The following is a 27,225-nucleotide window of genomic DNA, read 5'->3' as shown; positions in this document are numbered from 1 at the left end:
GCAACCGAGCACCAGAAGAAGAAAAAAGAGTTTTACTCTTTTATTTTTAGAAAACAAAAAGACATTCATGACATCAACTGAATGCATGGCTTTTTCCATAATCTCAATAGAGTCATTATCTGACACAAATCCCACTTCAATCTAATTATAACTTTGGCATTAAACACTTGTAACAAGAAATCCCTTTTGGCAACATTTAAATCCTCGAGTCCTTCAAATGATTCATGAGGCCTCACAAGGATTTTTATAAAGGCCTTTCAAGTGCTTGAGTCACATATGACACATCTGTGGTTTGGGCCCGAGACACTCAGGGTCCTGGGTCTTCATTAACTGGGAATAACATTGCTGACAAATGTTTTTTTACTGGTTTTTAATCAGTCAGTCTGAAAAACCAGGAACTTTACATTCCCTGTTCAGGGACGAGTGAGTAATAGTTGAGCACAGCTACATACAGTTATCATGACTCGTAGCTTTACATGTACATATGAAACAAATACTGTGTCACCGAGGCCAAATGCTAAATATCTTCAGAGCTCTCTAAAGATTGTCGTTGACGTTTTTAAGGCACATTTGGCGTCATAATGTCTTAAAGTAACAAAAAGCATCTAAATGGCAGAAGAACCATCTACTAAGTACAAAAAAAACAAAAACATCCAAAAGCAGCTATCAAGTATTTTCCATAAATGCTTGGATATGCTTTTCTCTGGAGTACAAATGACTGAAGCTGCCAGACTTCAGTATAAATCTAACTGCTGTGCATAGTTGGCAAGACCCTCAATAAAAGCAGTGCGGGAAAAAAAGCCAAAGTCACAAAGTACACAAACCCCACAGTTTTTACTCGGATCCCAACGTCACGCCTGCGGATTTGCAAAAAAAAAAAAAAAAAGCCAGTAAGCTTAGTGGAAAGAGAAGAAGCCCTTATGACCAGTTGATAGGAGCCACAGAAACCAGAGGACGGCTGAGAGTCACAAGACTGAAACATGTGAGTGTTTCCTTCTGTTCTATGAAGGTGCATTTATATTTATACACTGTTTAAAAAAAAAAGTTTGGGAAAATGTTTTCAAATACAACCGTTGCTCTGTGTGAAAAGCTGCAACGGGTCTCTAGTACAAAAACTTCTATTTGTTTAAATAAAGAGAAGTACTATAAATATATTCTGCAAGTATGGCACCAGAATCGTAAGAAAAGTCGACTCAAGATGCACCGACCCCTGATTTGTCCTACTTTGTTCTATCAAAATCTTTGGAATTGTAAATGTACATTCTAGCTGAGACACTGAGACACTTATCCAGCAAACACAAAATACAAATTCATTTATCTGTAGCGGAAAAAATATATATATTCATCTCAAACTATTATTTTTCTCTGTGCGCACACAACAGCTGCACGGATGTAAATGTTAGTTTCAGGAGAAGGAGAAACAAGCTCTGATCTAAATCCTGAGTTTACAGTACGTCGGCTTTCTTTGGACAACTTTCAAGAAAATAACCCCCGTAGCTACTTTATCTTTCTTACACCACAATACTATGCATAATATATTTAAACTGTAAACATAACCAGCATCTTTGAATAGAGATTAGCTGCATTTACTGGGAGATAAACATGATTAACAACAAACCCCCACAGGATTCACTTCACTGGGGAGACGGATTCCTGACAGGGTTCACGAGCTGTGCGTGTTGAGTGTTGACAGCCTGGCCATTAAATGTGAAACCCCAGCTTGGATCGAAGCACAAGCACTGGTCGATGGAGCTGTGTGTGTGTCTGTGTCTGTGTGTGTGTGTGTGTGTGTGTCTGTGTGTGTGTGTGTGTGTGTGTCTCTGTGTGTGTGTGTGTGTCTGTGTGTGAGAGAGAGCGTGCAAGTCAAGCAGGATACAGTACAAGCTTCAGCACAGAACACATGCAATAATGTAACTTGAATATACAAAATTCTAAAGCGGAAAACACCGCAAAGCAAATCTAACCTGCAGATTAATGTGGATACAAAATCAGACAAGATCATATATAAAATAAAAAAAAGGTAAAAATAATAATAAAGACACATCGGGGAGCGATGGTAGAAAATGATTCTCCTACAGCGGCTGCAGGAGGCGGAGGGTTGAAGTGAGGAGCTGCTGGGTTTTTACATGATGGAGCAGTTCTTCCCATGAGCCTGAAGGAGAGAAAGTGCAGCGTTAATGGTGGAGGCAAGAAAATCTGAAAACTACACGAAAAAAACAAATAATTTGTTTAAAATAAAGCTGAAAATAAAACTACAATCAAAAGTTAGGTTCATGATGAGGATTTCGGGGGGAAATTTAGTTTTTTCCCTTGAATCTGCTCTGTGGTGTTTTTAGTTCTGGTTTATGGCAGTGAGATTCCTCTGTTTTACACTTTATGAACCATATTTCTACTGTGGAATGTGGCCTTGTTGTTTCATCATAGATTTTAGTTTCAGCTAGATGCTTATGGACAAATGTTGAAGAAAAGTCATCATCATTTCATGTTTTCAGTGTCAGGAGATTGCATGTTTCTAAACACAGATGTTCAAGAAACCAGATTCCAAATCCAAATTTCTCTGCACATTTCTTTGAAAAGTTTGAACTAATTAAAATCAGAAATAAAATTCTGCAAAATAATATATGTTGTACAAGCTGCAATGCTTCAAGTCCTTGTCCTTGTGTTATAACTCAGTTATTACACAGTACCTGTCTGGGATCATTGCTGCCCATGAAGAAGGAATGTCCCACGAGGCCTTCAGGTAGACCCCCCCCGCTGCTGCACACCCCCCCGCTGCGGTCCGACGTCTGACCACAGGAGTCGCAGATCACCGTGCGGCTGCGCAGGTTGTACTCATTCTCCCCGCCGCTGGTGCTGTGAGCTCCCTGCAGGGGGCGACACACAACAAGGTGAGACACACAACAAGGTGAGTCACTCAACGCTGGAGAGGAGCCGAGAGAGGCGTGTTGTTCCTGATGTTAAAAGGAATGAGCTTCTGAGATTTAGAGGAATTCTTACCATGTCGTCATCTTCCTCGTCTTCCCGGAAGAGGGTGCGGGTCACTTTCCTCATGGCCATTTCCTGGTGGTGAGGTAAATCATTGAGTTATTGCAGTTAGAGGAACAGAAACGTGTGAGGGAGGTGAAGTGAGGTCCGAACCTCTCCGTTGGCGCTGATGAGGATGGTCTGCAGGAGGTCGCCGGTGCCCCAGGAGTTCTGGGTTTTCCACAGCAGGTCAGTGGGAGGGTTGTGGGTTCCGCCGCCAGATGCAGCCCAGATCTGAAGAGGTCAGAGGTCAGAGGTCAGAGGGATCACGTTCTCAACCAGGAACTGACAAACCGCTCCTGACAAACAACACTTACAGTCACGGCTCCTCCGGCCTTCAGGGTGAACTTCGGGGGGAACTTGTAGGCGATCGGGGTGCTGCTCCCGACTTGTCTCTTCACCTGCCAGTTGCCAAGTGGCTGATCCTGCATGAGACACATGGAAACAGAGCATTTATTTTAGTCAATAAAGAATTATTCAAAAGGACAGAAATGCAACGAAGCATCACACAGAAAACTGGAATGTCAGAAAAGTGGATAAACTCCACCAAGGCCCAACAGTCTCTTTAGGAAACACATTTAAATTCTCTAGATCCAGATTTTCATTTGGATCTACAACAAATTGCCTAAATAACCATGAGAGTCACATTAAGAAACGTTAATGAAACATGTTGTTAATAACAGAAACTATATGGACTGTTTTGTCTGAGGTGAGTATTATCACTTTGTGAGAAGCAGTTTCAGCTGAAGCAGGTTGAGGGAGTTTAAAGACAGATGATGGATGGACTCAGTTACCTCGTCGGCCTTGTTGCTCAGACGGATGAACTTGCCCTCCAGGTCGACCTCGTCCACGGTGATGCGGCCGCTGGCGGAGGCGTGCTGACTGAGGCGGGTCTTGGTCACGGCGCCGCCCGCCATGCTGGACGTCTCGCTGTCGTTGTCGTTGAGGCGGCGCTTCTTGGAACTGGCCGCGCCGGAGGAGTTGCGGCTGCTGGAAGCGGCGGTGGCCGACTGGAGCAGGCGGCTGGTGTGGCTGTGGCCTGAGCCGGAGGTCCGAGCGATGGAGACCTTGATGGTTGGAGGACTGGGAGACAGACGCAGCCTGGGGAGGGATGGAGGAAGAGGTTTAGAACATAGATACAGACAGAAGTCACCTCTTTTGGTCTGTACCACGTTTCACACCGGTTATTCTGACTAAACATAAAAGTTTGAAGGTCCAAACCAAACAAGGCCGGTGTGAAATCCTCCTCAAACCTGTCAACAGCTTAAATACCTGTCAACAGCTATTGACTTTTCTGTATCTGTTATTACTGCTTTCACTGAGCCTGTGTCTTGTTCACTGTCAGTTTTTTTGTCAGATATTTATTGTGTATTTTATGTGTTCATTGACAGGACAGGTCCGGTGTGAAAGGGGGAAGGAGATGAGAAGACATGCTGCCTCCAGGTGGACGTGATGTCAATTTGATTCTACTAAACTGTTCATAATTGAGGTTTCAGAAACAATTTATACTTTCGTTATTTCCTGGAAAGTTCGTTCCAGAGATCTTGATATATTTCAAAACAGCCACTGACACAAACAGAAGAACAAGCAGAAGAAACCCTGATCTCTCTACAGTCTCACCTCTGCTCCTCTCCCTCCAGCAGCTTCCTGTACGCACTGATCTCCATGTCCAGGGCCAGTTTGATGTCCAGCAGCTCCTGGTAGTCATCCAGCTGCAGCTGCATGCGGGCTCGGATCTCAGCCATCTCGCGCTCTTTGTCCTCCATGCGCCGCCTCATCAGGTCCCGCTCCCGTGTCAGAGCCTCCTCCAGCTCGCGCACCTTGGCCTCGCTGGCCGACAGCTGACGTGGAGAGAAACACACAGGGGCTTGTTAGTCAAGCAGCCGGTTACAGCACAAACACAGGAGTCGATGTGTGGAGGTGAAGGTCGATGTTGGATCAATAATGCTTAGAGCAGTGTTTTGGAACATTCTTGTGCAGACGTCAGGTACCTGTTTCTGCAGCAGGCTGAACTGTCCCGACATGCTCTCCAGGCGAACACGCGTGTGCTGCAGCTCCTCGTGGGCGGCTCCCACCATGTTGCTGTTGCTGTTAGCGGACAGACGGGCGTTCTCCAGCTGACGGACACAGAGATGCACAGTCAGCTAGTGGCCGAGGTTCACTGCTCTGAACTCCTTCCTAGAATCCTTTTTATTAATTTAACGGAGATGCAATCTACAATTCCCAAAGTAGTTTCCTCAGATGGTCAATTAAGAAAATAAAGATTGGTTTAGTTTTAGCTTCTTTCACAAAAAAGACAAATCCAATGTCTAAAAGGAGCTGTTGTGTTTATCCAGATTCCTCATTCAGTTCCCAAGTGGACAGTGGTTCAATGAAATACATTTTCCTCCTGAATTAAGATCAATAAGCAGATAAACGAGACTGATTCTTTTATTAGGGTGTAAATAAATAATGTTCTTAATTGGATTATTTATTTAATAAGGAAAAACCCACAGATACAAAGAACACCGGGCCTGTGCTTTGCCTCTAGGTGGCGACAGAGCTGCAGCAGCATCCAGACTCACCTTGGACAGGTAGGTCTTCTCCAGCTCCTCCTTGTAGATGCGGACCTGCTCCTCGTGCTGGGCTCGCAGCTCAGCCAGGGCCTCGGCCAGCTTGCTCTCGAAGTCCATCCGCCCGCCGTCAATCTCCACCATGCGAGTCTCCATGCGACGCTTGGATTCACGCAACTCCTGTAGAGAAAGAAAGACATTTTAATGCATGTTAGTGATGTTTGGTTTCTTGAATTTTGGTACATTCACCAGTAAAAACCTGTTTGCAGTAATTAGTCACTCTGTTCAGTAATTACTCGTCTAGAGATTGTATTCAAATCCACGGATCTGTGACCTGTGAACTACGTCTCATCTATTTGGAAAAAATAAAACAAAACAAAACACACATATGTTGCCAGTGCGACTGGGACATGACCACAAATCATTAATAATCATATAATATTTATGTTCTTCTCCTGCAGTGATTGCAACTGTTAGTTGACTTAACCAAAGTATTTTATTGAATCGTCAAAAAAGATTGTTTATGACCTTTTCCCTTGTATTACTTTATATATATATATATGCATATTTATTTCATTCTTATTTATGTATTAACTCTTCATTGTACCCTCGGCACCATTGTAAATGAGGGTCTCTCCTCAATGTGTCTTCCGAGGCTTAAATAAATAATCAATCAATGTTAAAATACAGCTAATATGCAGTGAGGTGGAGGTGATAAGCAGAGAAATTGGGTCTGCCGACACAAATCTGAAGGGGTAAAGCAAAACAAGTAGGTGGTAGGAAGCAAATCAATATCCTGTGGAAGATGGAAAGTAGGACAGATGACTGAGACGGTGGAGTAAGAATAGAAGGGTGGAGGTGAAGAGTAGGAACCTCGCTGTAGATGTTCTTCTGGAACTCCATCTCCTCCTTCAGGGTCTGCAGGCGGTTCTCGGCGTCCACTCTCCTCAGCATCTCGTCCTGCAGTTGCCTCTTGGCATCGGCCAAGTTTCCGTCCAACTGGGAGGGAGGAGAGGAAAGAGAGATGAGAGACATGTTCCAAAAAACCAACGCAGCCCAAGGTGAAATCTGTGCAGCAGTGATCGAGTCATGAACTGTGTTTTTTCCAAGGTAAAACCTGCAGTTCCTATGTGTGACCAGTAGGTGGAGGAAGGCCACAGCTCTATTTGCATGAGTCCTGTAGTGCAGTTCATTGATAAAACAAACAGAGGATTCAAACTCGTGTTCACAATGTCCTCATTCATAATCAACTGCCTACAAGGTTCATACCAAATTGAATAGGAGGAAGAGACAGTGTCCTCACCAGGACATTTTTGTATAAATAGAGGGAAATAATGTAAAATGTCAAAGGTGATAAAAACTAAATACATTTTCAATTTTTCTATTCAACGTTTCACCAGAAACAATGTGATTTGTACTTTGACATTTAAGTCCGGACCACGTCCCATCAACTAGGAGGAGGCAGGGCTTATGATCTGGCTGCTACTGCAGCCAGCCACCAGGTGGCGATCAAAACCAATTTGGCTTCACTTTGAGTCAGCAGCCATGTCGTCCATCTTTATATACAGCCAATGGTTTTAGCCTGAATTGCCCGAGACTCGTACTGAGCCACAACAATATGAGCAAACTTTATTTAATTTCTGAACGGCTTCCCCGGTTTCATGTGTTTACCTTTGCCAGCTGGGCCTTGAGGTCCTTCACCTCAACCTCCAGGTTCCGCTTCTCCCCCAGAGCGGTGTTGAGTGAAGCATCTTTAGAGTTGAACAAGGCCTCCAGGTCCCTCAGTCTGGCCAGAGCCGCCTCCAGGTCCGACTCCTTCTTACTGTTCCTGTGAAGACACGAGACAATGTGGACGTTAGTTTTCTGCTTCCTCGAGGCCGTGAAGTTTCATTATTGCCTTCTGATGTTTATTTCTGTCTCATCCCTGTTGGCGAGTTATAATAATGGCCTCTCTTCCTCTTCTGGCAGAGGAGCATATCTTTGTTTTTCAGGAAAGGAAAGTTCTCATCAACATAATCTACTGAACCATTTCCTTTTGTGACTCATGACGACTGGGCCAGTTTGGAGCTTTGTGATTTATCAGGTGGCTTCACAAACTCAAACGTTACCAGAGAGGAGGTTAAGTTTTCTATTGTGTCTTTGTTTGTCTGCTAGGTGGAAGGATTACACAAAAACCACTGGACTGTTTATTCTATTTTGACTTTATTTGACTTTTCTAATTCATGTTAAGCACTTTAATGTTCTGTGTTTAAATGGTGCTGTACATTTATAGTTTCCTTTTCTGTACAAGGTTTGTATAACCTGCTCTATTCTCCACCCACAGTTAAAGTTTCTTTGGTACTTTGGGTCATGTGATCAGCTCGTACTCAATGAGAACATGTTGCTGAAACCTGAGCGCTGAGTCACTGGGCTGCAGCGACAGAAGCTGCGAATGACACAAGCTGCCTGTTGTACAGTCCAGTGAGTGCAGCAGTTGTCCAGCGTTGATGTGAGCTGACCTCAGGCCAACACATCAGTGCACTGTTATGAGCACTCTGTAATGAAAAGGAGCCTATGTGGCTGCATCTCAAGGGAACCTGTGTTGAATTAACAGAATTCACGTTTGTTGCGCATGTGCTTGTGCACGTTTGCCCCTCCTCTCCCCTAACGTCTCCACAGGAAACAATTGAGAGGGCTGGGTAGAAGTAAAAAAAAAACCTGGAGGCAGCCATGGAAAAATAACACACTCCCAGCAGAAGAGGAGGAGAGAGAAGGGTAGAGAGAGAGGTTGTTAGTAATATTCTTCACGCACAGCCAAGGAGGAAATGGGCTCCCCGTTATTCTATTTGGCCCCGAGGCTAGACTTCATTGTCACTAATAATGGCCATCTGCTGGAGGAGATGGCTTCCAGGCTGCTTCCACAGACCTCACACTCCCCTGGTCACCGGCAGCCGGGTGAGAGAACAGCCAGAGTCTGGACGAGCGGGAGGAACGAACGACAAACTCCCTGTAAACGTTCTTATACTTAAGAGAGAGAGAGATAAAGTGGCTCAATGAGAAACACGAAGGAGACTTTAATGACCAGAAGAAATAGAATTGAATCGAGAGCCAACATAGCGCTGATGCTTTGCAGATGTACAATCAGGCTTTGAGAGCGTCAGCGTGGAAAAAATTGGAAAAGAGAAAATAAAGAAAGAAAGTTTGAGTGGGTCCAAATTACACAAGTATGATAAATGCACATGAACCCAAAGGATAAAACTAGACATGAATACCTCACTAAAAATAATAAACTCAACCTTAATGAAAGTTATAAAGCTCAGGTTCTATTCTACAGAGCTACTGATTCAACTTTATGGTCCTTTTGGAGGCTGTAGTTTGGGGTGATGATGACTTGTATTGTGATTTACTGAGAGGTGCTTCTAATATTCAGTCTACCCTCTTTTATATAAATATATATATATATATATATATATAGTATCTATACTACAGCAGGACTGTAGGATTATACTTTTTACTGGGTTATCTAAGAAACCTGCATCTATATATTCTGTGAAATGCAACAGTTACTTACTCCAGAGCCTATAATTGAATCTAAATGACCAGATGTTGAACCAGATGTTCGTACATTCCTATCGTTGCAGCATTGCACCAATTTGTATAAATAAACCTCATTCATAGCTCAGGCCAAACACACTCCACTGCCATTTAGCAGCCGATTGTAAAAGTCTTGCTCAAGGGCAGATTGTCTGCCCCCATTTTTCTTTGCTCGACAAGTAGTTCTAAGTGACAATGAACACACAAGAAGAAAGAAGCTCAGATAATCACTGAGCCGTCATTTCAAAAATATCAGATCATAAAGAGAGACAAGAACTTGAGTCTTTACGACCCAGTCGAGTTGAGATTATAGTTATATGCAGAAAGAATGTGTCAGGAAAACAGCCTGGAACAGACTCTTATACACACACAGGTTAGCACAGCTATCCTTATCACGATATTCCATTGACTTTCATTCATTGTGGACAGCCTAACCAAAACCTTAACAATAACCACTGGACCCTCACCCTCATCTAACTCTTAAAATTAACGATTTACGTTAATAGGGACATAGGAAAGGTAGGCCCCATTATCTGACAGCAACATATTTGTGTCCCCACGACATGAGAAAATACACACACACTGACAGACACACACCTACAAACATTCCCTGAATTCTTGGAGCTACAAAGAACGAAGCCTACAGTAACGCAACTCTTAACTCCCGGCTCCTCGAGGCGCGTGCAGCTCTGTAGGTGTGATGGAAAGAATGTTGTTGTTATAGTGGAACATTAAACCACAGCCCTGCTCGTTTTAAAAAAGCCATAAAGTGCTCGAAGAGGTTTGTTGAGTGAGAACGAGACAAAGAAAGACGCCGTTTTCTGTTCTATTAAACTGGGTTGTACAGTGTGAAGCCATTAGGGATATAGCCTACACACACACAGACACACACACACATTTTCACTTTTGTTTAAACCTCGAGATAAACCTCACTTGAAACTACACAGCTTTGTCAGTTGTGCAGACTGATGAGAGTGTGTGTCGCTGACTGCTGTGACGTTGATTAGCACTAATGGACACGGTGGATCGACCCCAGGAGCGACTTAAAGGTCACAACAGGGTTTGATTCACTACGCTGCGAGTCGGTTTCCTCTTCATAAACAAATGTAGAGAGAACACCTGACAACAAGATGCCACAGAGCAACAATACACTAATGAGTTAAACCACAGATTTACTACGGTTGTATCACAAACAGAACAAACCGTCAAATGCAAAAACATCATATATTATTAATAACTACTTCAGTTATCGGATATGAACGACTGGTAGGTTCTGTTCTTCAACAGGTTTTATTTGCTCCTGGCAGATCCAGGATGCTGTTCCTGGATCTTGGCTCAAAAGAACACTAGAAAAAAAATCCTCTCCCTCTCTTTGTGTGTGTGTGTGGGTTGTACTGGCGCATGTGTGTCGACTGCCAAATGTGTGTGTACCACCGTGTAGGTTAAGTGCATTTGTGTACAGAGTGCGTCTGCCTGCTTGTCTCACATCAATTTGATGTGCTGTAAAATCCGTACGCCAGCAAATACAGCACGACTGCATGTCTGTGTTCCCATATATGATTTACATAATCAAATGCAGGGTGTGTGTCTGTGTGTGTGTGTGTGTTTTTTGCAGCCATTTGCTTGGGAGAACCCGTTTATATAACCCAGTTGGAATTGTATAATTACAGCGCTCCAGCGTAAATATCCTCCGACACTCTGTTTACATTTTGTTCCACCGAAGCATCAAAGTGTCTCCGTCTGGGCTCAGGACACATGTAGAGTCACTTCAGTTATTATTCAAGAATTACACTTCTCATATAAATAATACACAGTCGGCGTGAGAGCGAATGTGATACTGGGAAATGAGGGAGATAAGGGAAATCTGTTGCAAGTGAAACGAGGCAGCAGCAGCAGCTTCAAATGCAAACTTAAGAGGAACATTTGAGCCAAAATGGAGGCACTGCACAGAAAGAGGGAAAAATGTGCTATTTAAGAAAGATTTTTTATTGTTGTTAGACTGTAAACCACACGTCCCGACCTTCTTTCTTTCTAAATGCAAATGTCTACACATGAATAAAAAACTAGAAAAGTTAAATCATTCCACCAGCTACAGTATCAGAGCTGAACGAGGCTCTAATCACTTACAGAGCAAAATAAAGTGACGATTTTCAAAGCACAAAGGGAAAATGGGATCTATTGGACAGAGACAGAGTGAGATGGGGGGAGAGGAGGGCCGTTTAGTAGAGTGGCGGGGGGGGGGGGATGAGATGGAAATGCAAAAAGAAAGAGACAAAAAGGTGAAGAGAAAGAGGGAGAATAATGGAGACGAAAATGTGAGGAGGAGGAGGAGGAGGAGGAATGTGTTGGCTCGGCTCCCAGCCTCAAGGATGACTCACAGCTATCTTTGTCCAGCCCAGTAACGAGAAGCGAACCCCGCCTCGAGGAGTGAAAGAGAGAAAAGAGCCCACTCGTCAGTCCCCCCCCCGCCTGTTTTGCTATGCCGTTGCCACAGCAACCCGGGCCTTGTCATCAGACCTGCTAGGACGCCATTTCCACCGCAGCGTGGACGCAGTGGAATAAAAAAGACGGAGAGATTTCTCTGTGGATCATTTTGAAATATCTCACGATGGAGAGGGTGCCGTTTCTTTCTCTACTCGCCTGGAGGAGATTCTGAACTATACAACTCTGAGCTTTACGCAGGAAACAAAAACAAAATCATCATTCGGCGAAATAAGTTTATTCATTTAAGAGCAGACTAACGTTTAAATGCTGAAAGTAAGAAGAAGAATCTTGGATAGCCGTTCTCTATTTTTACTCATATTCAGGTTCATGATTTTAATTGAGGTGTCACTTGAAAAAGTTTACCAATGTTCAGAAAACACATCACTCTCCTCTATTGCTGCTGCTCCTCTTTTCAGCCTCTGTCAGAAATACTTGGTTTACGCTCTTGTCTCTTTAAGCCCCCCCCCCCCCATACTCCTGGTGAAGCCCAGTCTGCTCTGATTGGTCAGTTGGTCCACACTGTTGTGATTGGTCAATCTCTCCCAGAGCATGTAGTAAATGTCGGCCTCTCGCCATACCTGGCTTTGTTGTGGTGTTGCTAGTCTGGTGTGCCAGCCTAGCAGTTGTGGTGCAATTTGCAAATGTGGGTCATGGTGTGAGTGACGATGTGTGTCAGGATCTTCAGGAGCAGGATTGTACGAGAGGAGCTAGCGTTGCTGCAGACTCTGGACCTGTTAACAGATCTTTTACATTCACAATAGAGACACTAGAGGAAAGAGAAACTGAAAAAAGCATCAGATGTCTCCCTCAAGATTTAATAGCAGCAATAGTTCCAGTAGTTAAATGTGTGTGCAGAAATATTTTCCCAAGTTATTTTACCAGATTTTCAAACATGATACAGCTTCATTGTGTGATCTTTGCACTGATGGAGCTGCCAGATGTTTCCACCCTTCTTTACAAATCCCTTTCTAGCTTCTGAAGGTCAACATGCTCTAATCTAACAGGCTGTGCTCCTCTCTCTCGATGGCTCCTAATAATGCGAGGCCATATTATTGGCTGCACTTGATCGTGTTATTTCTCCCAAGAGAAAATACGACATGTCCTCATTACCTCTCCAGCTGCAGTGACACTAAATTATTCACAAACTGTCAACATGAAATCTTATTTATCTAAACCCGTCTTCAGCCTGAGGGACAGAAAATTGGGTTCGGACATTTTCAAGAGTTTGCCTTTCATTGACATTGTAAGTTCATTTGAACGTCCACAAGTAAAACTCAGTTTATTTCCTGTAATTTGAACGAAGTGAGCTGATCCACAAACGATCTCATTCTCACTGAAACTTCACCAGCATGTTCCTATTTATGGCAGAAGCTGCGAGGGGAACCGGTGCAACTGGGAGCTGCCCACTACAGCTGCAGTCTGGTGCTGTTTACTACCGAGCAGCTCCCCTGCAGCACCGGCCGGGGGGGGGGGGGGGGGGGGGGGGGGGTCAACACTCTGCACATCTGCTCAAGTTGTGAAGAAAAAGAACGAGACAACCGTCCCACCCGGGACACCGAGGGTTTCCCTGCCAGCGTGTTTAAAAAAAACACAACACTTTCCTGTACTTCTACACAAAGAGTTCCTCTGACATGAAGTACAAGTGTTCAATGATCCATATGGTGTGTTACATAAATACACACTCACACACACACGCACACACAATCTGGCAGGCATATGTGGGCACATGTCGGGGGGGGGTTTCCCCAATGACTCACTGAGGAGTGGAAAAAAAGGTGTTTCAGCCAAATTCCATATGGATCATTTTAAATGTACCCTTTCCCCTGATTATAGACATATAATAACTTCCATCTTTCCATTTCCACGTTGTTCAGTTTAAACATTCACAAAGCAGCTTTATGTGGAAACACTGCAGGGAAACGGTGACTCAGAGGAATAATAGAGTTTGAGTAAACAAACAGGGAACCAGAGCTGGAACGAGGAGTACAGTACGATACTGTGTAAAAAGGGAAATTAAAGTGAAACATGTCAATCATCTAATTATCAGTTACTGTAAGAGTTCTTTTATTTTTATTTTTTAAGCAAAGTAAATTGAGATGTGAGAGACACAGTTCATATTTTTTGTCTAGTGGCCGAAACAAGCCAATCGCTCCATGTGAAATACATTTTCAGATCAGACCAGTATTGGTGGACAACTGTTGATTTGTATGTAACAAGTGTGCAAATAAAATAGGACAATAAATACAATTTAAAAACAATAATGATGAAAGAGGAATCTAAAAACATTTTTAAGTTTAATTGCGATTAATTACATCCATGTTTTCATCCCTGTTCATTGCTTTGATTGTTAGTTGGAGCTAATGAATAAACTCATTAAATTTGGTTGCAGATTCAGGAATTGTATTAATTACTTTCTTGAACATTTAGATGGTATAATGCATATTTGAGGACCTGATTTCTAAATAATAATGATAATTTAATTCAAAGAGCACTTTTCAAGCAAATAAGCAGAAAGTGCTTTCCAAGGTGAAAACATACTCAACGTTTAAAGATTACAAAAGGTATCAATGAGATTTAAAAGCAGCAACAGAGTCTTATAATCTAATCGGATCTAATAATCTGTGGAAGGCTGTTCCAAAGTCGAGGAGCCACAACTGCAAAGGCTCCGTCAACTTTAGTCTTTGACCTGGACGCTGATACGGTTGAAGGCTCTGGTATTCATTTAAAGCCTTGTAAGTGAGAACAACTTTTTATTAAGTTAATTCTAAAAGAGTTAGTGCAGCTCTAGAGGGTTTAAGGTGAACTGTTGGGCCTTGAGACGATGTATGGACTGTAAAACTCCATGAGGCCTGCTAGTTCACACCAGCTCTGATTTTCCAAATGTGTTGTGCAACTCCGACAAAGATATGCAGCAAAGTAAACATAACAGGCTGGTACATGAACATTTCCTGTGTCTCTACTGGAATGAAGAACACTTCAAGGATTGTGTCTGTGCGTCTGTCTGTGTGTGTGTGTGTGTGTGTGTGTGTGTGTGTGTGTGTGTGTGTGTGTGTGTGTGTGGAAAATCATCAGAAACCAACAACAGCGCAGCCTTTGCCAGAGGCCACCCATGCTCATCCACATGTGGCAGATGGGAACAGAGTTCTCAGTGTTTCCAGTTTCAAAGCAGAGCAAATGTCGAGCGGCGCTGATGAGCTGATGAGACGGCTACAAAGGGGGCGTGCGAGCCGGAGAGAGACAGAGAGAGAGAGAGAGAGAGAGAGAGAGAGAGAGAGAGAGAGAGAGAGAGAGAGAGAGACAGAGAGACATTGACAGAGAGAGAGAGAGAGAGAGAGAGACAGAGAGAGGATGGGCAGTGTTCCTCTGCTCATGGTTTTGTTTAAGCTGTCACCAAAACAAACTGTGTTGACTGAGAAGAATTAGATGTCCTCTCTCTTTGTCCCATTCAAGCCTTACAAAAACTACAGACGATAAAACTGTTCCTCAAAACAGTGTCAGGCGGAAGGTAGAGAAAGAAGCATGGTGCCCATCCCGCTTATAAACGTGTGTGTGTGTGTGTGTGTGTGTGTGTGAAACACCCCTTGTTCCTCCCTGCATGATTAGTTGATGATTCATCAGGGGGTGAGTCAGATGCGGGTTGAGCTACTTTTCACTGGAACTAAAATCTGATTATCTGTAAAGATAAACGGCACTTTGTCTTTTCACTTTTCCACTTTTTTACAGTGTCGTTAAATAAACCTGTAATCAGCAAGTTAAACAACGTTAGTGACCAATCCAGGTAACAACCGACAAACTCTTTCAGCCCACATCCTCCCATTTCTTAGGTTTTCTCCTGTGACCAATTGTGACCATGTGTAATAAGTATTTAAAAAGTATTTCTACTTATCTTCTAAAATCAGCTTTGCATAATTTTATAACTGGTTCAACTGCAGAGCCTCGACACTTCGACTGTGCAGGAACATCTCGCTCTGCCAGTAACAAGTGTTGCTCTGCTCAAAGCTTCATATTTGATTGTGAATTGTTAATCCACATTTTTCTCTCACAATTTTTTATCAGAAGGTTTAATTCTCATTTGTATTCATAAGAAAACTCCCTGATGTTTTCTCCACCTTCACTAGCATCGATTTAACAAGAACACTGAGACAAGCTGTTCTTTCCAGCAGAGCTAAAATAAAATACTCTGCAAAACGTTTGCTAAAGTTAAATTTGAGCTACAGAAAATCTTTCTGGCTTTTATGAGGATGTGATGACTTCTGGTCGACATTCGTTGCCTTATGCAACCCTAAGGGGAATAAAAAAGGGATTTGCTGCCTGGAGAATAACCAAATTGTGGTTGTGGGACGCGCCTCAGCATCGAGCGCTCTCACGCGAGGCCTGAAAGAGACGGACTGGCATTTGAAACCAGGCAGGAAACACAGGGGGAGCTCAGTGGTGAGTGTGCAGCCGATCTGACGAGAGGAGGAAAACCCCACAGGGCCAGAGCAGGAGTTATTTTCTGTATCTGGACATCGAGCACGGTGCCGCCTGAGCTGTGAAACACTGAAAACCACGCTGCATCGTCTTTCCTGAGCTTTCCTGTCTTTGTCTCGCACTGTTCCCTGTGGCAAGCAGACCACACCCACCTGGCAACTCGTTAAACAAACAAAAAACATGCAAAGTATTTTTCCAAATTCTTGCTGGGCCAGAAGCGTGTGAGCCAGTGTGAGGGAGAAGTGTGTATGCGGAAATATAAACTATTTATACTCAGGTGTGTGTATCAAACGCATTTCAAAAACAGGAAAGTGGCAGTGTGTAAAAAATAAGATTTGTTTTTGTGTCATCGAGATCCATGAACTACTCTTTACTCTTTTTTTAGAAAGGCCCTGTATCTCACATTGTTAAAGAAAGAGAGAAACCAATCCTGGATCCAACCCCTGAGCCATACCACATCCCTCCAGCAGGTTTTTTGTGTTAATCCACCCAGTGAGTAATCTCACTCAGAAACAAACTGTCAGCCTCATTTGAATCTGCCAGATCTGGATTTGGATCTGCAGCAAATTGAACACACTCTTTAGATATATGTCCTCTAAATGTTCCTGATGTTTTAAATCCAGATGAATTATTATCTGGGAAATTTATGAAAATGTCAAAAAACAACAACTAAAAAGTTAAAGAAAATTAAAAGTATTCCTGGATCTGACAAACCTGGAGGTAAAAAGTTGAAATTATGCTAATGATCATCTGCCGTGTTTTTACCATATAACCAATAAAAGAGCACAGCACTGGAACTGGAATCACATCAAGATGTAGAATCACATTTCTTCAAACATTAACAGTTTATGAAAAAAACATGTGAGATGTCACAGACCAGGAATATAAAGTGTTTTCTTATTGTTCTGTTTTGATGTTATAGTAAAACTGAGACAAACATCCCATTCAGCTCAGATGTATTCCAGAGTTAATGAGCTCTGGAAACGGAACAATCGGTTTTGGGACAAACCGAATGTGACGGGATGGTTAGAGTTGTGAAGCGCCCACGATACCCACTTCCAAAGAAAAGGAAGGGGAGTAGAGAGAGAGAGAGCGAGAGAGAGCCACCATCTTAAAGTGATTTAGTCCGTTCATCAAGGGTTTGGCCGCTGCTGAAGGCTCTATGGAAAATGTAACTCTATAAACTCCACTCCAACTAACACACACTCACACACACACACACACTACAACCTCCCGCCAAAGCCTCTGCTTGGTACCGAGCTCTGCTGAAGTCCAACATCAGCTCTCTCTCATTATTTCGTTCACCACTGAATCCAGCACACCCGGCTCCATCCAGCACATTTACAGGCAACATCTGTTTTCCATCGTTGAGAATTCTGTTCAACGCTGAGAGAACAAAAAGTCACCGGACCCGTCAGCCACACTCTCAACGGGCATCGACCAAATGAGGTCTGAGCAGAAAGGGTCAAAGCGTTTAGATAAAGACTGTACAGTTACTCTAGGGCTGCTGGGATGAGATCAGCCCATCAAACAATCCTACACAGACATACTGGTCTCAGGGGGTTTTTTTTCCCGCAGATATGAAAACTTTTAATTTTACGGGATAAAAAATGCAGAAAGAATATTTTCTTTAGTCAAGTTCTTGCCAGGCCTTGGTAGAGATATGTACCATTCTAGTTTTTTTATATATCAAATGTTTTACTCCTTCATATTTTGATCAGCCCCCAAAAAACTATATTGACCTGGCTCTATCCTTAAATTAAAAGTAAAAAAATAAATAATCAGTTCTAAAAACCAATTCACAACTTGGAAACTATTTTAATTATTAAAAAACATCTTTTACAGAAAATTCTATAAATAATCTTATAACAAAGCGCTAGACTGGATTTTTTTTATATTATTTAACGTTTCATCAATGATTTAATTTTTCATCACTGCTGGAAAACACTCAAAACTCTCTCAGCTCTTCTCTCCACTCGCTCAATTCAAAGTGAAAGACAATTGTCTCCTGTCACATGATACAAGCTGAGATCAGCAAAGGGGAGCAGGGTGTCCCCCCCGAGGCAGCGAGAAGAACAGAGGACCTGATCCAACAGCCTGAGAGGAGCTGAACAGGAACAATGACATCAGCTGTGGACGCTGATCTGCTGCCTGCAGCACGGGCCGTGACGCCGAGCTTCATTTCACCCATGAAATATTAAACTTCTTTAAAATACATGGAGCTCGTTGACTTTTACCAAATTCAAACTATGCTCCACATTTACATGGAAGATTTACTGGGGCCAGGTTTAAGGAAAAGATTATCTTCTATTAATTTTGCATTCAAAGGGTAAAAATCTGAGGAGAATAAAGTTAATATTTAGGTCAAACATTTAAGAGTATGTCGATTATGCGGGTAAGCACATGTGACTTCCTCTTCAAAATTCCTTGTGTTGGTGAAATTGTTCTTCAGAATCTGTTTTAGTAGAAAATTTATTATTTTTCTTTTAGCTGATAAACGCAGTGTGATAAACAGAATTAGATCTTTGAAGAGATTGAGCCAGAAGAAAAGTGTTCGGGACAAACCACACGAGTTTGGACGAGACGGCTGCGAACTGAAATAGCTGCTAATGGACAAAGGCCAAGATGGAGATGTCTACACAAACACTCCGACGTGTTGCAGCTCGCATTAGTTCCACTCACTTGATAAGTTGACCTAATTCTCAACAGATCAACTTTATTCTCAAAAATGCAAAAGGGACGAATTCTTCCTCCTCTCTTTTCTGATGTCGTAGTACATTCTAAATTACGAAGGAAGCAATCAGACTTAAATAAGTGTGTTTAAAATAAATGTGTGTGCTCCAGAGGCGACTGACTGCAGTGGATATTTGTATCCATCTGTTAAACAAACCAAACAGAATCCCAGCAACATGGCGAGCTTCATTCTTCATCCCACTAATCACACTGAGCTAATAAGAGCTCGTTAAAGTCATTGGTTCTGTAGAAACCTCAGATTATCAGTCTGAGAGATGTCAGGAGGATGAGGCTCGACTTTTATCTGATCAGACGAAATATGAATCATAGATTATTGCTTCAAACCTATTTCTTATTCTTTATAATGATAATTTCACTGTGGCAGAGTCAGTCTGAGATTTTGAAGTAAAGCTAACTCCTCCACTTTCCAGTTAAACGTATTTTCAAAGTATAATGATGCTCTATAGTGGATAAAGCTCCAGTTTAAAAGAGAAGGGATTTAAAGGCTGCACTGCTCGATCAGCAGAGGAACACAGTCTTGTTCTTTTTCCATATTAGGAAGAGACTTTTAACACAAACATTTAATCTCAACAAACCCGACGTGAGCAGCTTGGATTTCTCCTGTTTATCCATAACATGATCCAAAGGTGGCTGGGATGTACACTGCTGTATCCTTAGAGACGTTTTAAAAAGTCCCTGCAGGTTAAATATAGGAACTTTACTCATTGAGACTTATGACTCATATGAAACTACTTCATGTGACGTCTGCGGCCACCACTCCATCACACTTTGTGTTTTACTTCCCCTTTTTTCTCCTCGATACGGGTTTGACTAATATTAAATATTCTGTTTATCACACTGTATGTGTTGCTTAGTGTATTACTTCTTCAGAGGGGATTTCTGCATTTTCTCTAATGTCAAATGACTCAGCAGGAGACTCCAGATCACAAAGAACAAAAAGCCTTTTTAGCAAATTTACCTGAATTAAAAAAAAAACTGTGTACCTGCACATTTTTGTGATTAAAATGTTTGTTATTAAACCATTATGACAAAGAAATGTGATCAGGGCCTAATCATTTACAGCATCAACATAAACTTTAAGATAAATTACTGTTAATAATTTGTAGAGTCTTTTTAAAGGCTCTTATCTAACATTTGCCATGAATACTAGAAGTGAAGTGGTGCACGATAATATTCCCACTGAAGGAAATGGGAGTGTGCAAAGTGATAAGAGCGTTTCCTGCTGTGCTCCTTGATAGCAGTGTCCTGGCCCAGTTATGACTTTACAGTCCTTGAATACTACACATGAGCATGTACAGTACATCAGTCCATCACTAAATCTTTTTTAATTATATTAAGTTTAACTCTGCAGCTGCACTTTGACAAGTTCGGCCACGTTTTGTCTACCGCAGCGATTATTCTATTCTTCTTTTAAAACATTGGACCAACAGACTGATTGTGTATATATACAAAGAAATGTCTGAGGGCCTCGTCTACCTGGTGCCACGCCCTGAACCGCCCGGTGCAGAGGACGGGCGTGGCAGAGCGAGCTCGGCTGAATCCACGATTTCATGTGTTCAGAGCAGATTTGATCAGGGAGAGGCCTCGGCTGTTTACTCTGCAGCGACTCGAGAGCGGCCCCACCCTTATCAGCCAAACTCCAAGAGAGCAGATCAGAGTGGAGTATTTCATACACACAGAAGTGGAGCTATAGCTTTTCATTTTTGTTTATTAGCAAGATTACGCAACAAATCGGATTTCCATGAAACCTGATGGAAGGATGTGATGTGGGTCAGGGACGAAACCAATTCAAGTTTGGTGCTGAGGGAAACTTTTAATTGTGAGATGAGGGGTTTTTCAACATTTTCACAATTCTCTGCAGGGAACATTTCATGGATCTTGAGGCGATGGCATCCGAGTCTAGTTTTCATACTTCACTTAACAATCTGTAATGGGTTGGATGAGAGTCTGGCCACTCCTCTGTCTGGGTGGAGCCTTCACAGAACAAGTCCTGCCAGTGGCACTAAGAAGCCAGTTCCTCCAGAGGCTAATGTTTCATAGTTAGCAGCTAAACTGGAAGTTCGATCGGGAGCGAGTGCAGCACGGGGACATGGTGCAGCTCCAGGACTCGTGTTCAGTCTTTCTAACCAGTTTTACCTCCTCCACTTATATACCTGGCTTCACTCGTCATTTTACAACCCCACATTCCACCCTGGGCTAAATTATATGGAATCTCTTTTCTTTAAATTATTAACGAGTCAGACAGTGGCGTCAGGAGACACGGCCCCAGCAGTTCGCCTGAGGAGGGAGAGCATGTGTTTGTTGGAATAGTTATGCATACAAAGACGGGTCTGTGAGGATTCACTGTGTCGTGCCTGTGGGCGAAACAGGTGTGACCAGTCAACTGCTCCTGAGCCGAGGGCTCCACCTGTTCCTGTGTGTTCCGTCAAACTCGGGGACGTCACAAACAAAGAGAATCCACATGTTGTGAGACCCAGGGCTCCAGTGTTTACTGCTCTGTGCCTGTTCCCATCTGAAGCTCAGAGCGCGGCCCAGAGAATCCCTTCAGGGTGTATTAATAAACCTCCCTTCCCGTTACAGCGACTCCACAGTCAGCCCATTCCAGAGGCCGTGAAAAAAAAAAAAAACTCTGAGTCACCACCCCGTCATTCCAGCCACGACTCCCAGAGATCCATGGCAACATAACACCAAACACACACCGGCTGAAGTCTAACCGATAAAGCCGGCCCAGGCTGGATTCAGATTTTCTTTCCACCACACGTGCGTCATGAAGTCTACTTCCTAGGAAACTACTGCGGGAGCTTTTCTCTACTCTGCTCCTGCAGTTGAAGAAACAGGAGCTCAGTGACATGGAGGATATTACGGAGATAAAAGATAAATAAGTGATAAAACATTTCTCTCAACACACACTGGCCTTTATCCGGAGAACAACAGAGTCAACATCCTCACCCACCCACAGTGTGTGTGTGTGTGCACATTTACACACCGTGGATTGATGACCACCACAACGTGTGTCAACAGCTTAATAGGCAGCTGCAGAATATAAATGAGCCACATTAAGGACACATTTCCTGCAGAGTTTAATATCTCACATGTATATTTATCTGTGCGGCAGGCATGAGCCACTCCCACTGAGCTATGTACATTCACTCAACATGCTTTACAGTCCTGAATCAACAATGTCAATCATAGAGAAAAGAACACAACAGCACTACAAACCCATCATGTGTGCAGCCAGTGAACACACACACACTGTTTCAACAATGAAGGTATGCTGTGTTGAAACCTGAGTGTTTAATGTGTATTTTTTATTTTAATCTGTTGCTTCTCCTCTATTTAAATCTGCTAAAAGGGAACACTGTGCATATAAGTGAACGCAGTAGAGAAGAAAACGACTTTTCTCACCCGAGGGAAACTTTGCCAGGACGGTCATGAATTCCTCCGCAGCTACTACAGGCTGACGTTCACGTGTGTGTCTGAAGCTACAGTCGAGGATAAAACACTGTTTTTTTGTCGCTGCTCTACGGAAAGTTTCCAGAACTTTTCCAAGCCCCTGGTAAAATGTCCCGAAAATGTGAGAGTGACAGATTTCCTGTTGTTGTGAACGCGTCTGACTGGAACAATCTCCTGCTGCGTCCCTTCATGTATGAAAAAAGCTAACTTTGGAAATTGTCCAGAGAACTGAGTCATATCTTAAAACTGGGATAATGAGCCTCACAGTTTATTCCATGTCTTTATATTGATCTATACTTTTCAGTATAGTGAAAAATCCTCAGTTTCTTTAAGCAGCAGCCTCACACGCTGTAATCAAAGACATTCTGTCATTAGAGCAGTCATTCATAGTTAAGGTGTATAAAAGGTGGAGTCCATTCATCTGGAGGTGTGTTGGTTCTAACACCCCCGCAAGCCTGAAGTGACATAATTGCACTTGTCAAATAATTAATCATATGAACTTTAACCAGCAGGAATGTCACCTACAGTTCTAACCACTGACTCCTCACTGCATTCCTGCTGGAAGATTGCAGGAGTGTTGCTCTGCCTCAGTCGAGCTGAACAACCACAGGTGTGAACAGCACAATATGTATTATTACAGCGTTCAGAGACTTGTGTTTACGTGTTGCGACTGCGGCTCCGCCTTAACCACTACTACGAGGAGGTTTGGGACATCTCACACACACACACACACAAGAATGTTGAAATGCTATTGGCTCTGGAACATTATGAACCAGTGATGCTGGAGGTCGGGGGGGCAAGCTGAGGCTGCTGAGACGTCGCAGCAGCACAACATTAAGGATTTTTGTCTTAATCTGAATTGACAAGAATATTTTAAACCAGTTTATAGAACATTTTCAACTTCGACAGACAGCGGACTTTGGCTTTAATTGCTTTCAGGCCATTCAATAATGAGACTTTATCTGACCTTTGTGTCTTAACTCGTGTATTCACAGACCAGTAACTACTAATCAAACACTGCTTGATGCATAATGAGCTGTGTGAGTGGCTGAATCCATGTTTGTGACCTCACTGCCCCTTCATGCTCCTCCTACCTGGCTTTCAGCTCCTTCTGCTCCTCCCTGATCTTGCTGAGCTCCAGCTGCAGGCGAGCTCGCTCCCTCGCCACCTGGTCCAGGGTCTTGCGGGCGTCAGCCAGCTCCGTCTCGTAGGCGGCCTTCATGCCCGACAGGTCCCGGGTGACCATGGACTCGGACTCGGTGATGCGCATCCGCAGCCCGGCATTCTCAGACTCCAGCGAGCGCACCTTGTCGATGTACACGGCCAGGCGGTCGTTGAGGTTGCACAGGTCCTCCTTCTCCTGCAGCCTGGTGATGCGGGCGGGCGAGAGGGTTCCGCCGGCACCGCGGCTGGTGCGTTTCTGGCTCGGGGTTTCCATGGCAATAAATGGCTCAGGAGGAGGTGCAGAGGGGGTGAGTCACTGGCTGTGGAAGAGCAGAGCGAGAGAGTTGATGAAAAACTATCAGTACAGGCCTGGCTTCCCTGGTGTGATACACAAACCCACAGTCTGAGTCACATGTTACACTTTAATGGAGTTTCTATGAGGAAGTGTCTCCCTGTCTGGGTCGCACGCCTTCAGTGAGGAGTCTGCTCATTAGATCTGAATGATATTCTCAGAGTTCCTTTTTTTTTTAAATCAGGAAACACATCTATAAAACCTGATTTATAAACCCAGAGTGCATGGAGTTACACAGGACTGGCAAAGGCCGCCCACAAGTATGTGAACACATTATTATAAATGGAATGCATTGGTTTTGTTGCCCTTTCCTCCTCCAGGCACCTTCCCTCATTCACACAGGTATTTCCCCTGTCACAACCTACACTGCCCCTGGATCCTTGCTGTTCAGTTGTTCAGCCTCTTCATGCAGCTCACTACTGAGAAAACATGTGTCCTACAAACGGCAACTCCAACCTTCAGCTCACAATTTATAAACAACATTCGTCTATTTCTGTTTTCTCGGAAATGGAGGCAAAGCAAAGAAAAACAAAAAAAGAAAAAGAAGAAGACTCTTGAAGTCGCAGCACAAGTCATAATACCAAAGTGTTGACTCATAATATAAACACATGCTGCAGGATGCCCTGATAAGGACACGGATTCCCTGTGAGGCTGTTTAGATTAGCACTAACAGGGGAATGAATAGAGGAGGGTGTTTTATTTTTCATTTTCTAATTGTGTAGATTTGTTTTTATAGCTGTAATTATGAGCATTAAATGAAAATAAGCACCCATTTTGAATTTAATATGCCTCCAACATTGTAAAAGGTGCGAAAAAGTTATTTATTCCACCAGAGCTCTAACCTACAATCATATATTAATAAACGTACGAGCACTGTTATTATCCACTGTGACGGAGAGGGTTCGACCGGAGAGCTTTTCCATTCCTCTGCAGCTCCTCCACTCACAACCTCACAGCCATTTCCCAGAGAGCAGCAGGAAAGCCTTCTCCAGATTGGTTCACGTGTGGGTGGACGCACCAAACTTTGCCATTCATCCCCTCACCGCCCATTACCAAAAGTGCGCACAAGGACATGCACGCCCATGTGGGTGGGAAGGCGCGCATGCAAAACGACGTGTGCACACGCCCACAGCAGCGAACCCGTGTACTCACGAGTACTCTCTGGACTTACTTTGAATAAATGAAGCATCCATTTACACTCCTGAAATGTACCCAGGCATTAACAGGTGCTGTCTGATGTGCCGCTCTTGAACAGCGGGCATTAACCAAAGCTGAAACTTTTTTTTGGGAAAACTTATATTCCACAGCGCCTCTTGCCAGAAGGGAAATAAACTGGCTCGGAGCAGAGTGAGCGAGTCGAACAAGCAACAACATCATGAGCACATTCTTTGCACAGCGGTAGCTCTGTTTGTCAGTGACCAACACAAAGTCTCTGTGGAAGCTCCCTGAACCTCACCTCGGCTGTTTGAGAACCTCTCCACCGCAGCTGCTGAGAGGGAGTGTGTGCAGGAGCTGTCTGGAAGTTTGTCTGCTGCTATGAGATTGTGTGTGAGTTTTGTGCGAGTGTGTGAGTGTGTATGTGTGTGTGCGAGTCCTACCCCAGAGGAGTGTAGAGAAGAGGATCCGTTGAATAATGCAGTCTTGCTCTCTTGCTGGTGGGTGTGTGCTCCTTTGGCTCGTGCCCTGAACTGCTCTGCTGTCGCTCACTGCACATGTACCTTCTACTGGAAGAGGGAGAGAGAGGGGAGGGAGCACGAGAGAGAGGGGAGGGTGGGGCAACGAGGAGGAGTCAGACTGTTTATGTGTGTGAGTCTGTGTGCGTCTGTGTGTGTGTGTGTGTGTGTCAGCAAACAGCAGCTGCTCAGCTTTATCTCCCCCTGCTCTGTCCATATCTTTTCCTGTCTCATTTCGCTCTCAGCGCTTCTCAGACACACTGACCCCAGCGACTCAGTGCAAGTGGTCTGTCAGTGAAACGCGGGTCACGGCGATGACACTGAGCAGATCCCAGGTGGATGCAAGCGTGTGAACGTGCGACTCTCACCCTCCTGCTATTACACTGCAGTCTTTACCTTAGCCCCCCATGTCGGGTGAAACACAGATGTGACAGCCGACTCCAGAGCAGACACACGGGAGAGGAATTCATGTTTCAGTTTCATGTTGACAAAAAGGAAACTCCTCACTGCTGTGGAAGGTGTCAGAGATCATCTCAGACACACAACACTGAAAAGAAATCTATGAAATCTGAAGTACATACAGATCCTTCATCTTCTCATCGGTTATCCATGGCAGAGGAATAACCTGTCAGTGAGCTCGTCCACTGAATCCAAGGAGGAAAAAGTCCACAAATGTTTGACATGATATTCCCAGTGAGCGATGGAATAGTTCCCACAAGTCATCCTGAAGGTCCAAAGGTCCGACACTCAAACCAGAGCGGATTCTGGTCTTATATTTATTTCCTCGGGGTGGAGTTAATGGAGTCACAGGTCCAATCAAGCGCTGATGCAGAGGAACAAGTCGTTTTCTATGTGTGTGTCCGTTCGTGTGTGTGTGTGTGTGTGTATGCATCTACGCACTGTGGAAATGCCAGTTAGTCCATCATGTGTGTGAGTGTGTGTTACTGTGTATGCGCATGTGGTTAAACAAGGGGGCAAGACAGCATCTCTGTTTTTGGGCATGAGGCAGGCTCAGTGGCTGGAGGGAGTATCCTGGCTGCACCGTGGCCTTCCAGTGGAAACGAGCAGTCAGTCTCTAGAGCGGCGTTTCTGAGTCACTCGTCCCTCTGCTAACAACTCTGTATCCTCCTTCTCTCTACCGCTCCTTCCTTCTCTCTATTTCAGGCTATTCAGGCCCTGTGGTGTTTCCATGGGAGTCACACTGAAGTCACAAGAATTCGTGGCTGGCGGGGCCACGTTTCCTCAATGAGCTTTTCTATGAATCTTTAGTTTTCTCGTGTTGTGTTGTCTGTGTGCAAACCAACAAATGATGAAGTCTCACGTCGGACACGATCACGTCAGAACAAGATGCAAGTTAGATCTCAAAGCAGAAGAGGCTGAATAACATTATAGAGCAAATCTGCAGGTGATTTATCCGTGATGAGCTCATGGTCTGCACATATTGGATTTCAAGAACAAATCGAATTCCTTCATTACTTGTTTGTTTCTAGTTGTACCTTCGTTAAAGCTGAGAAAACCCCTAAACACATTTCAGAAGTTGTTATCTGCAAAAGTTTGGTCTTATTGTCTCGAAATGTGAATCTGACCATTAAAAACAGTCGATTACTTTTCTTTAATGCTTCAGTTTAATCTCTGCTTTCATCAGCCAGGACACAAATGTCTGTAAAACTATTTCCCAACATCAGTAAAAGCTTATTTTTGGAGATAGACACCGAGAGGCACGTTG

The 27,225-nt window shown here is 43.6% G+C and overlaps 1 protein-coding gene across 3 annotated transcripts; it reads right to left on the bottom strand.

The window, feature by feature from the left end:
* Positions 1-15: 15 nt before the first annotated feature.
* On the bottom strand, positions 16-26,440 carry LOC128449348 (lamin-A). 3 transcript variants are annotated; one of them, XM_053432458.1, is made up of 14 exons: positions 25,896-26,440; positions 25,425-25,550; positions 23,405-23,794; positions 7,248-7,404; positions 6,450-6,575; positions 5,589-5,756; positions 5,016-5,141; positions 4,645-4,865; positions 3,819-4,125; positions 3,342-3,449; positions 3,139-3,258; positions 2,998-3,060; positions 2,688-2,864; positions 16-2,152 (listed from the first exon to the last, which is right to left on the bottom strand). In XM_053432458.1, the coding sequence occupies exons 3-14, from the start codon at positions 23,746-23,748 to the stop codon at positions 2,123-2,125; spliced, it is 1,947 nt and encodes a 648-aa protein (XP_053288433.1). In that variant the 5' UTR covers positions 23,749-23,794; positions 25,425-25,550; positions 25,896-26,440; the 3' UTR covers positions 16-2,122. The 3 variants fall into 3 exon arrangements, with proteins under 3 accessions (XP_053288433.1, XP_053288434.1, XP_053288435.1); XM_053432459.1 differs by having other exon boundaries at positions 25,425-25,547; XM_053432460.1 differs by having other exon boundaries at positions 26,081-26,440.
* Positions 26,441-27,225: the final 785 nt, after the last annotated feature.

The sequence above is a fragment of the Pleuronectes platessa genome, chromosome 10, assembly GCF_947347685.1.
Source record: "Pleuronectes platessa chromosome 10, fPlePla1.1, whole genome shotgun sequence".
Taxonomy (NCBI): domain Eukaryota; kingdom Metazoa; phylum Chordata; class Actinopteri; order Pleuronectiformes; family Pleuronectidae; genus Pleuronectes; species Pleuronectes platessa.
Note: the sequence above shows the minus strand (reverse complement) of the source record. Positions and strands in the feature narration are given on the sequence as shown.